Here is an 11,347-nt window from a genome sequence, read left to right as displayed (position 1 = left end):
TTTCTAGAATTTCCCAATGCATATTAAGTAGTAAAATACTTAATGCTGTAAAAAAGAACAGTGTGTGCACTATGTGCGCATATTTGAAGTGAGACTTCTTATTAACAGCTATTAAATTGAAAGATTTAAAGGACATGTTTGAAAAAGTGACATATGCTGTTTTAATACATAATTTTTCTTCAAATTTTTTTCTGTGTGCTTTGTTCCTACTTTCTCCTGCTCCTCTGTTTCCTCAATAGCCTGCAAGTTTTCTCGAATACCACCCAAAATACTGTCAAGGTGTATGTGGCGCCATTTGTCGGAGAAGCGAGTAACTATAACGGTATTGCTGGTTGCCTACATCTGAAGACATTTTAATGAGGCGCCATCTCTTAATCAAGTCGACAAGTACGCGAATCAAACAATAGAATTTACTGGTAGATGGCAGAAAAGTATCGAAAATTATAGAAGGTTCGAGAAACAGTCAGTAGGGGTATATAAAGGCCCGCGCTTGGCAGTTGGACAGTTTTGAAGTTTGATAATACCGCGTATTAAATTGTGAATTAATTGGCGAAGGTGCCTGAAATTTAGAGTAATAGTAGTTGCATAAATTGTGTATTTATAAATTGTGTGTACAGAGTGACAAAGAAATAAATTCGTTAAGTATTTTATCGTGAGTTTAAATTACTGGACCCACGGAATCTGTAACAATATACACACTTTTATGCAAACGCCCATAGCAAATGCGTAATAATGTTAACGCTTAAATTTATTTAAGGAGAGAAAAAAATTTGAACCTAATCAGCAATTCGTATTTATATAATAATTTACAGTAATTTTGTTAAAGTATACGAATATTATTATTACGTTTATGTTTTCCAATAACTGGAATTTTAAGCTTATATAAACCTTCTCTACTGGAAAACATAAATATGTCCTTATATTTGAAGTGAAACTATATGTGCATAACCATTGCATAACGTATACGAAAAATAAGCCACGATTTTAATATTATTTATTCAATGCGATCAACATGATGCCACAGGCAGTATAGTATAACTACATCAAATACAAAGGCCGAAAGTTCTGATTTTTGCCATACCGAGCGCTTCCATGAGCGCTTCCATCAAAATTTTAAAAATCAACTGTAATGCACCCAGCCTATTGTCACATTTGTCACCTGAGAAATGTAATTTAAACCGCATACATTCTAAATAAATATATAAAAAACATTTTAAATTTGATGACCGATGATGCATTGACGCCCATGAAGATTTATTAGAAGTATACGAGCAGAAATTCATCGGAGTTCTGCGCAGGCTGTGTAAGTAAATTCCTGTTAATGTTATAACACAGGTTATAATATCCAATATCCAGAGATAAACAGTTAAGTCTATATCTCTGGAAGATTTCGAAAGACAACATCAAAAAAAATCAGAATGAGAAAATATTGGAGAAAATCATATAATACTATAATAATAATCTTATATCTTATAAACTTCGATAACATATAAATGTGGACCAAAGTGAAGAGTCATATCCTCCCTATATCCCCATTATAAACCGTCATATTTTAGAGTTGGAGGCAGTTGAGGCCACAATGTTCTTAAGAAGATATATATTCAAATATTTGACGCGGGACGCGGTTAACGTGGTTGTCAAGTTGATAGTTATGAGATAAAATTTAAGAAAAATGTTGTTTCCTTTAGTAATAAATTTCTTTATGGCTGTAATATGCTATATTATAACAGTAAGACTGATACCTCGACTAAAGGACAAGTTTATAAAAGCAAACTTGTTTGGAATCGATATGAGCAAGACGACAAGCGACAAAATGTAAGGTTAACTTTTTTTTATTTCACTAAACATTTTCTCAAAACAACTCTCATTTATAGCCCTGAATCATTAGGTGTAGTAACAGGATGCACCTTTTTAATTACTATGTTCTTATTTATACCAGTTCCTTTTGGAAATAGTCTATTATATAAAGCAAATTTCCCACAAGATGAGGTAAAGTAAACAATGCATTTATTTGTTTATTTGACCAAAAATTATTAGTCATAAGTTAATTTTAACATTTTAGTTTGTAAAATATATAGCAGCTTTACTTTCAATTTGCTGTATGTTGTTTTTGGGATTTGCCGATGATGTATTGGATGTTCCATGGAGACATAAGCTTCTTCTTCCCACAATTGCTTCCTTACCTCTTTTAATGGTTTACTATGTAAGCTTTAACTCAACAACTGTGATAGTGCCTAAACCTTTAAGAGACATGTTTGGTACAAGTGTTGACATAGGACTTTTTTATTATCTATATATGGGAATGCTGGCTGTATTCTGTACAAATGCAATTAATATATTAGGTATGTTGAAATTATCCTCCTTTTTATCTAATTGAATTTTTGAAATTTTAGCTGGCGTAAATGGTTTAGAAGTGGGACAAAGTGTAGTAATAGGTTTATCGATAATAATTTTCAATGTCATTGAATTATTTGGAAATCTCTCAAAGGCTCATCAGTTCAGCTTGTATTTTATGATGCCATATGTGGCAGCGTCACTTGCTTTGCTTAAACACAATTGGTAAGTATAAATAAAAAGGATTAATCTTTTCAAATCAGCAATGGGCGTTTACGTTGGCCGTTTCTTTCTTCCCGATATACATTTTCTATTTTCTTCTGAACAAATTTGCATTTCTATACAAAAGAAAAAATATATTAATAAAATAGCGATAATCTTATCTCTTATAAAACTAGTCTTTGTTAAAGTATTTTGCTGACCCATTCATGATTTCAAAAGAATTCTTAATCTTCTTTTTGAGGCTCTCAGCTAGAGTCAAATAGAGTAGTTCAAATGTATTAAATTGTTACTTTACGCTATTATATATACATCCGTGTTTACGCCTCTATAATTTTGGGAAGAATTATTTTTGCTCAATCTAACCTCACTTTGCGCAGCTGTTTTTGGCGTCTTCAAATTTTGGTTATCCTTTTTTCCTCTTGCGGCTTAAAATAAACTAGGCGTTGGTCGAAAACCGATAATAATGAAATTTGCTAGTCGTATATTATATAGCCGGGAGTTAATTTGGCCTCCTACCTAAAATAACAGAATCTTATATTGGTAGTTACACTCAGAATTTTTATATACAATGTATTTATGTCGATTCAGTCGGAAAAAGTATCTTCTTCTGATATTGGTAGCAGCTCAAGTGGTGTTAATTTTATATTTTTTTCTGTATCGAACAGAAGCAAAAGAGGGATTACATAAAATTTCATTTTTAACTGGTGGTTACATATCAAAAAATAAACGTGCATCGAAAATCCAGTTAGATAACTATATAAACTTAGAAAGAGCTAGTTCAAGGGGCTATTTTTTGGATTTTAATTCCAGTATGTGTTTTACTGAAGGCACTGATATTAAAACAATGATAGTTGCGAAAGGAATCAATTGGAAGTGTAATTGTTTGCCAGGTGATTTTATTTTAAATATTCGAGCAATTATAACAACTATTGCTGTTTATATTAATTTTAGGATGGCATGGCCCAGATTGTGGTCAACCAGAGGTTTTATTTAGAGCAATTCTTGCTAGTAAAAAAGGCTCAAAAATGAAGGGACCTCTTCCATTCCAAAGAAGACTAATATACATATTTAAATTTGACAAATCTAGCAGTACTTTAACAGATATGAGAATTAATTCTTTAGGAGATATCATTGATGTATTTGTTTTGTATAAAGATGATAGTGGGCCTCTTGAAGACGATTTAAAGAATGTTTTCAAGAAATGGCAACACAAAATTGTATATGTTGGCAACAATACTCAGGATAATGTTTGGAAAATTGCTGAATCTCACATCAAGAATCTTCAAAAGAGTGATTATATTATTTTTAATCTGTCAAATGAGGTACCTGATAGGGCGTCATTGATATTTTTGAAATTTTATGAAAATATTCCTGAACCAATACACTTTCGACTTAAGTGGTCTGTTTTTGGATTTTTCTGGACCTACCCAAAGAAAACAATTATATCTGGTGGTGCGTGCACTGTAGCATATTTAGGCGATATATTGAGCAACGATTTATCGATCCTTGTAAACAATAAAACATTAGGTGGAGGAATAACATTGGGTGACTTAAATCATACTGGGGGATGGTTTTGTGAATATTGTGCAACACCGGAAGATATAATGGAATATTTAACAAGCAACACTTCGCACAACCTTATTAACTGGGATAAAATAGGCACCAATAAAATAACACATAAATATATTGAAAGTCTTATAGAAAATGGTTTGTACATTGATGGGAAAACAGAACTTGAAAGGGGCCACAGATATTCTGATACAGATTTTGCACCATCTTACGTGCTTGAGAATGATTTCAAGTTTGACTTTTTATTGATTAATTTTTATTCGCAGAATGAATATTATGTTTAGTATAACTAGTCAATTAAATTATTAGTTTACAGACCTATCAAATAACTTAGTGAAGGATCTGTTATCTGTGATATTATAAGTAATTGTGAAAATAAAAACAAATTGTCCTATTTTATCTTGTTTCAGTGTTATACAATAGTACCTTTATATAATTTATAAGTAATCTACTATATATAAAAATTCATATATAACATTTTTATTTTAGGTATCCCTCTTCTGTGTTTGTAGGAGACACATTTTGTTACTTTTCCGGCATGACATTTGCGGTAGTCGCTATTTTGGGCCGCTTCAACAAAACTGCACTATTATTTTTCATTCCTCAAGTTTTTAACTTTCTCTATTCTGCACCCCAACTATTCAAATTAGTTCCTTGTCCGCGACATAGGTTGCCAAAATTTAATTCAAAAACAGATCGCATGGAATGTAGTCTAGTTGTTTTTAAATATTCAGAAATAAATGTTCTAGGAAAGCTATGCCTTACAATATTTAGAAAATTAAAGTTAATTCAGTGGAAAGAGAAATCTGATACAATCATAACAAACAATTTTACCCTCATAAATCTAGTGTTATTATACACTGGGCCATTACATGAAGCCAAGCTTACAAGTTATTTAATAGCCATACAAGTGGCCTGTTCAGTATTAGCACTTATTATAAGGTATCCGTTTGCTTGGATATTTTATGATGTATAGTACTAGATTTAAAACCAGATATTTATAAGTTGCTAAACCAAAGAAAGTGTAAATATGTCACAAATATAAATTTGTTACAAATAAAGTTTTTTATTGCAATACTTCATAAAATTTAATATTAGTTTATGTTATTAATATTTATTCAAATTAATCTACAGTTTCATTTAAAAAAAAATATAAAAAATTACACATCATATCCAACAATATGGCGTTTTCCAATGCATTCGCCAACATAAAACCAACATAAGACCTACAAATCAAATTAAATTAATCATTAAAATAACCGATGAAATTATGCTGTTGTACCTCTACTGAGACCAAAGTATTAACAAAAGCCTCCTTGACAGTGGTGTTCTTCCACTTTCCACTCTTGGCATCGCTGATTAATCTGCCAATTCCAGCTCTAATTTGTGGAATGTCTGCAGGGGTGGGAGGGGTTAATTCAACTTTAGCATATTTTACGAATACTTCCAATTTCGGTTTTGCCGCTGCTATAGATCCTACAATTTACCCCTTGCATTACATAATTGATCAAGTTATAGCTAAACTCGAATGTATCTTAAGGTTAGACGTTACGTAATATATTTCATATTAAAAAATCATCGTTTCAGTAAATCAATTAACAAATTTACTTACTGTTAATTAGTGTCGGCACCTTGGATATTAATTGGGCCATTTTTTAAAACTGTTTAAAGTATTTTATTATAATTTGACTTTGAAACTCCTTTTTCCTTCTACTTCTGCTTCTGTCTTCGAACTACTATGAAGTGAGCTGCTGGATGCTTCTTCCTTTTCGTTTGCAGGCTCTAAGCTAACATGACTTCTTATTGCATTTATTGGCCATTGCTAGTTGGGCATCTAGTCAACATATCGACGTTAGTTTTAAAATTACCGATCATTGATATATGATCTCTACTCTAGATCATATATTTTTAAGAAATCATGCTCCAGGATTTTTATAAATATTTTTCATTTTTCTAACCTATAAAAATAAAATGACAAGAGTAATTTAGATTATTAAAGATTATTTGTTCATCAAAGAAAGTATACTAATCAAAATTAATATGTCTGAATTAGAATCACTTGAGCCCTCTCTTAAAAATGTTATTGAACAGAATAGCTTAAAATGGATTTTTGTAGGTGGAAAAGGCGGTGTTGGAAAAACGACATGCAGGTAATAATTAAGGAAAGCATAATCGTGTCTGGTACAATGGCTTAATCATTGCAAAATCTTTATAGCTGCAGTTTAGCAGTGCAGCTTTCGAAGGTACGTGAAACCGTTTTGATTATTTCTACTGATCCAGCTCATAACATATCTGATGCTTTTGAGCAAAAGTTCTCTAAAGTACCAACGTTGGTCAAAGGCTTTACAAATTTATATGCAATGGAGATTGATCCCAACGTAGGTGTTAATGAATTGCCTGAAGAGTATTTTGATGGAGAACCAGATGCCATGAAAATGAGCAAAGGTAATCATTATGATGTTTCTATTAATAGATATGTAAATAAACATAGATATCTTGTAGGTATATTACAAGAACTTATAAATGCCTTTCCTGGTAGTGATGAGACAATGTCATACGCTGAAGTGATGAAGCTTATAAAAAGTATGAATTTTTCGGTAGTTGTTTTTGACACAGCTCCAACAGGCCACACTTTAAGACTATTGTCTTTTCCCCAGGTAGTTGAGAAAGGTTTAGGAAAACTATTAAAAATTAAACAAAAAATAGCCCCTATGATAAATCAGTTCAGTGGTCTTTTGGGACTACAGGACTTAAACCCTGAACATTTCTCTTCGAAAATGGACGAACTACTTTCAGTGGTTAAGCAAGTAAATGAACAGTTTAAAAATCCTGATCAAACCACATTTGTTTGTGTATGCATTGCCGAATTCTTATCCCTATATGAAACAGAACGTTTAGTACAAGAACTGACAAAATGCAAAATAGACACACATAATATAATTGTCAATCAACTTATATTTAAAAAGAAAGGCGAAGATGGGTGTCGAATGTGCAATGCACGATTTAAAATTCAGGCTAAATACCTCGATCAGATTGAAGACCTGTATGAAGATTTTCATGTAACCAGATTACCATTGTTGGAAAACGAAGTGAGAGGGATAGAGAAAATAAAAGCTTTTTCAGAGTATTTAATTAAACCATACACTGTATAGAGATAATGTTGCATTTAAGTTTTGAAATCTCTGTTTTAATGTACAACTAACCTTATAAATTTTGAAATTTATATTAATTTGTTTACAAGATGTATATATGGGTATTGTTTTAATAGATTTTCTATCAAAACTAATTTATTATTATTCACTACACCTTTGGGGAAAATATTTTTGTGAAATATAAAAATGGTTATTGGCTACTTCATTTTAGTAATCAGCAGAAATACACTAATCCTGTATATCAAAGAAAAGCATTTTTATTTCACTTAAATTTACAAAAATATAAAATAAATAGAACAATGTTAAGATATCTATAAATTAAAATAAAAATTATTTTACTGTATAATATACTGTGATGGTTTATAGAAATATAATTATAAGACACGAGTGGTATAATCTGGTAATTTCATGTTAGTGACATCTTTTAAGTTTATCCAATCAGGTAAATGTTTCTCTCGTAAGTAAAAATCTTTACTAACTGCCTTCATAGAAAGAAAATCAGTTGCTCCATAAATTGCACCTATAGAAACAAATATTCTTGTTATTGTATATACAATGTTACTGATTTACCTCCTAGCCAAGCTGCATAATTCTCTTTACAAGGTGGGGAATGAAATCTGAATTCTTTGATATTTAATATTTGATATCTCTCATTCAGGAGTTGTTTCTGTAGTTCCTCCTTAAGACGCGCCTTAAAGCCTATAATTTTTTTTGAGTCAAAATTCTAAAGTGTCTATAAATTTTAATTACCTAATGTCATAACAGTTCCACCAATTAAAACGAGATTTTCTGCAAGTTTTTGTCGTAGGTCTATATCCACTTTTAGTATTGCATCAAGTATCATTGTGGACAAACACAAATGATCATTATCCTAAACAAACAAAAGTTACTGTGTATTCAAAACTATTTGTATGAAATTTACCTCTTCATACATTATTTCAAACACCTTTTCTCTAATTTTTCCTGCAACTAAAAGGGTTTCTGCACCGGCATATGGATATTTAACATCTGGAGGTGGTACAATTTCAGATTTTGCTAAATTAAGTTGTTTTGCCCGAGAACTTTTTGTTACAAAGCAACACCTAATTTTAATATCTTCTAAAACAGTTTCCGACAAATTTTGGATTCCCGTATTGCAATTACTCAAAAGATTTTTCAGATTACTAAAATAATCTAATTAGTTTATGATATTATTACTGCTGTAAAAACTAACTAATGGATATATTCTCCGCCTAATGGCAATGCTTGCCATGCTTGAACTATTGGTAATCCATAACAAATTGGAATTGTTACAGCTTCCTTATATCCTACATCAATAACCAAAGCTGTATCAATCGCTAGACTTGCCAAAGCAACCAAATGAGAAGGTAATACCAAAATTGATGAAACTTCATATTGTAAAAACAAAACCTGTGTGAAAAAAAAGGTTGAAATATTTACTTGCCAGCCTTATGATAAATATACTTTAGCAAGCGTCTCTCTAAATAATGTTGGACACAATAAAGATTCTACAATAACAATTGGTCTATCTTTTGGGCTAGTTAAGGCATATTTGAAATATATTGTGTGAATAAATTCAACCAACAAATCATACAGATCTTCAGGGCTATTATAATCACATATTCGCCTTAAACTATTAGTCTTTTTACATCGAACTTCTGATCGAATTATGTACCTCGGGGCGAACTCGCTCGTAAATCCAAACCTAAACACAGCAAATGTTATCCATATTAATCATCAAAATTATCTAACGTGTAAATATTATTTAATTACTTTGTAAAAGCCGTTCCAATATCTAAAACAACTATCAATTTTTCGGTAGATAGCGTCTCGTAAAGAGGCATTTTGTTGATATACTTGACGTATTAATAATTAGTCACAGGTATTAATGAAAATTGTTTTTTTTACTTAGCAATTAAACTCTTCTGGCTCAATCAATGCCGTCTCTAATAGAACAGCCTTGGGGCGAGATTTATGACGTCACGCTAGTTAGATACTACGGATTAATAAATATGTTGTAGAATACATGGAAAACATAATTATTCCTCAGATTTTTGGTTTGTATTTTAAAAATTATATAGTTCACATGAAATATACATAATATACAGTTAATAATTACAAGATATATACCTATTTATAGTAATAAATACTTTGGCAAATAAAACTATGAACCATACAAATGCAGCAAATGTTTTACAATATACAAATAATGTATTACATAAGATATTGGGTAAAATGTAAATATATTTTAAATTTTGGGGTTTGAAAATCGATCTAATTTAACAAAAACATTCAATATCTACTAATAGTGATGTATTATTATTTGCATTCACAAAATTTATATGTATATTTTGCAAGTATCAATGTTCGAAAAATTATATTTACAAATAATACAATATCATCTAAAAAGGCGTCAGCGATGGCTATGAAATGAAGATCGCTGGCATTTTATATGTAAAATTATTCTAAAATTTTTGATTTTCTTGGGATTTTTAGGTTCGGGAAAAACGCTGATTTAAGTTTTCATTTGGGGTTTCATTATTTTTATTTGGTTTAAAAAAAAACGTTTTGGCTAACTATAGCCTTCATCAGTGTTGTGTCATATGAAAAAAATAGTGTCGAATGTAATCCAAAGAATTACATATGAAATATTCACACCACATAATGTTTACTGCAATTAATAAACTAATATAAACTTATCAAAAGATGACCACATATTTTTTAGAATTATTATTCTTAATAGTAAAACTATCTACATTGACTAAGGAGACTATGGAGTATGCAGTAAATATTATGTGGTGCGTGGTGTGAATATTTTATATGTAATTTTTTGGATTATATTCGACACTATTTTTTTCATATGACACAACACTGATGAAGGCTATAATGTTAGCCGAAACTTTTTTTTAAACCAAATAAAAATAATGAAAAACCAAATGAAAACTTAATCAGCGTTTTTCCCGAACTTAAATCCCAAGAAAATCAAAAAATTTAGAATATTTAGAAACAAGGTTCAAGAATATCAAATTTTCCAAGAATGTAAAATTTTAGTTAATTATTTTATGTGTAAAATTATTTAGGGAATGTCATCGATGTTCATTTCCAAGCCAACTAGACTTCGTTTTTTTCGATTATACGGTATAATTATTACATAAAATGTAAATAACATTAGACCAATTAAAACAAAGAAATATGAATTTCTTATTATTTTTAGTAGGTTAGGTTAGGTTAGGTTGCTGGGGTTTGGGATCATATTTGATCCCTCACTCGGAGGCCTTGGGCCCATTGCGATACCCCTGTATTGTTTTACCAAACCTTCCTCTCATTCTTTCTTTGCGTTAAAGCACTTCCAGCTCTTTGCAAAGTTCCCGATGTCGCTGATGTTGGCTTCTGCTGCTTCCTCTAGTCCCTCCAAAAAACCTTGCCCTAAAGTTTTAATGCGTCGGTATTCCAGTGCCGGACAGTGGCACAGCAGGTGCTCTATGGTTTCTTCTTCCTCTCCGCATTCTCTGCAGTAGTCGTCGTCGGAAACTTTCCATCTTACGAGGTTTACCCCCGTGGAACAGTTTCCAGTGACGACACCTACAATTATGCGTACTAGGTCCTTTTTATGCTCTAGTAGCTGTTTTGTCTTTTTGCTATCTACCACTGGCCATAGTCTTCGAGCTGTAGCACAGTCCTCACGGTGTTGCCACGTCTCTTGCTGCTTGGCCTTGATGGCAGTTCCTATAGCCTCCTTCAGTGTGTTGATCGTCAAAAGTGGTGGGTCATCTGCCACGGCCTCTCCCCTGGCCCCGTCTTTGGCGAGTCTGTCTGCTTCCTGATTGCCCACCACATTGCTGTGGCCTGGCACCCAGCACAGAGTAGCCCCACCCCGACGCAGCCAGGACAGTGCTTCTCGGCATTCCATCACAGTTTTCGATCTCACTGATTGCATGGTGATGCTTCTTAATGCGGGCAAGCTGTCAGAGTATATCACTATATCCCCTATTGGTCTATCAGCAATTTTCTCTCGTATACAACTAGCCGCTTCCTTTATGGCGTAAACCTCTGCTTGTAGAACATTACAG

At 31.9% G+C, this 11,347-nt stretch overlaps 5 protein-coding genes across 5 annotated transcripts; 3 read left to right on the top strand and 2 right to left on the bottom strand.

The window, feature by feature from the left end:
- The first annotated feature begins 1,593 nt into the window (after positions 1–1,593).
- On the top strand, positions 1,594–5,186 carry LOC115874668 (UDP-N-acetylglucosamine--dolichyl-phosphate N-acetylglucosaminephosphotransferase). The gene is made up of 5 exons (XM_030889887.1): positions 1,594–1,815; positions 1,875–1,989; positions 2,063–2,342; positions 2,394–2,559; positions 4,615–5,186. Exons 1-5 carry the CDS (start codon positions 1,673–1,675, stop codon positions 5,099–5,101), a joined length of 1,191 nt encoding a protein of 396 aa, XP_030745747.1. The 5' UTR covers positions 1,594–1,672; the 3' UTR covers positions 5,102–5,186.
- LOC115874667 (beta-1,4-mannosyl-glycoprotein 4-beta-N-acetylglucosaminyltransferase) lies at positions 2,566–4,511 on the top strand. The gene is made up of 2 exons (XM_030889886.1): positions 2,566–3,446; positions 3,508–4,511. Exons 1-2 carry the CDS (start codon positions 3,125–3,127, stop codon positions 4,407–4,409), a joined length of 1,224 nt encoding a protein of 407 aa, XP_030745746.1. The 5' UTR covers positions 2,566–3,124; the 3' UTR covers positions 4,410–4,511.
- A 31-nt stretch (positions 5,187–5,217) lies between the features above and the next one.
- LOC115874671 (ATP synthase subunit g, mitochondrial) lies at positions 5,218–5,892 on the bottom strand. Its single transcript, XM_030889891.1, has 3 exons — positions 5,738–5,892; positions 5,408–5,601; positions 5,218–5,351 (listed from the first exon to the last, which is right to left on the bottom strand). Exons 1-3 carry the CDS (start codon positions 5,775–5,777, stop codon positions 5,286–5,288), a joined length of 300 nt encoding a protein of 99 aa, XP_030745751.1. The 5' UTR covers positions 5,778–5,892; the 3' UTR covers positions 5,218–5,285.
- Positions 5,893–6,074: 182 nt separating this feature from the next.
- On the top strand, positions 6,075–7,411 carry LOC115874670 (ATPase ASNA1 homolog). Its single transcript, XM_030889890.1, has 3 exons — positions 6,075–6,275; positions 6,341–6,570; positions 6,628–7,411. Exons 1-3 carry the CDS (start codon positions 6,166–6,168, stop codon positions 7,275–7,277), a joined length of 990 nt encoding a protein of 329 aa, XP_030745750.1. The 5' UTR covers positions 6,075–6,165; the 3' UTR covers positions 7,278–7,411.
- A 100-nt stretch (positions 7,412–7,511) lies between these two features.
- Positions 7,512–9,209, bottom strand: LOC115874669 (actin-related protein 10). The gene is made up of 7 exons (XM_030889889.1): positions 9,051–9,209; positions 8,742–8,982; positions 8,491–8,687; positions 8,200–8,440; positions 8,028–8,148; positions 7,848–7,976; positions 7,512–7,797 (listed from the first exon to the last, which is right to left on the bottom strand). Exons 1-7 carry the CDS (start codon positions 9,119–9,121, stop codon positions 7,652–7,654), a joined length of 1,146 nt encoding a protein of 381 aa, XP_030745749.1. The 5' UTR covers positions 9,122–9,209; the 3' UTR covers positions 7,512–7,651.
- Positions 9,210–11,347: the final 2,138 nt, after the last annotated feature.

Source organism: Sitophilus oryzae, unplaced genomic scaffold (genome assembly GCF_002938485.1).
Source record: "Sitophilus oryzae breed Bouriz unplaced genomic scaffold, Soryzae_2.0 scaffold_1297_pilon_pilon, whole genome shotgun sequence".
Taxonomy (NCBI): domain Eukaryota; kingdom Metazoa; phylum Arthropoda; class Insecta; order Coleoptera; family Curculionidae; genus Sitophilus; species Sitophilus oryzae.
The sequence above is the reverse complement of the archived record's forward strand: the minus strand, read 5'-3'. Positions and strand labels throughout refer to the sequence as shown.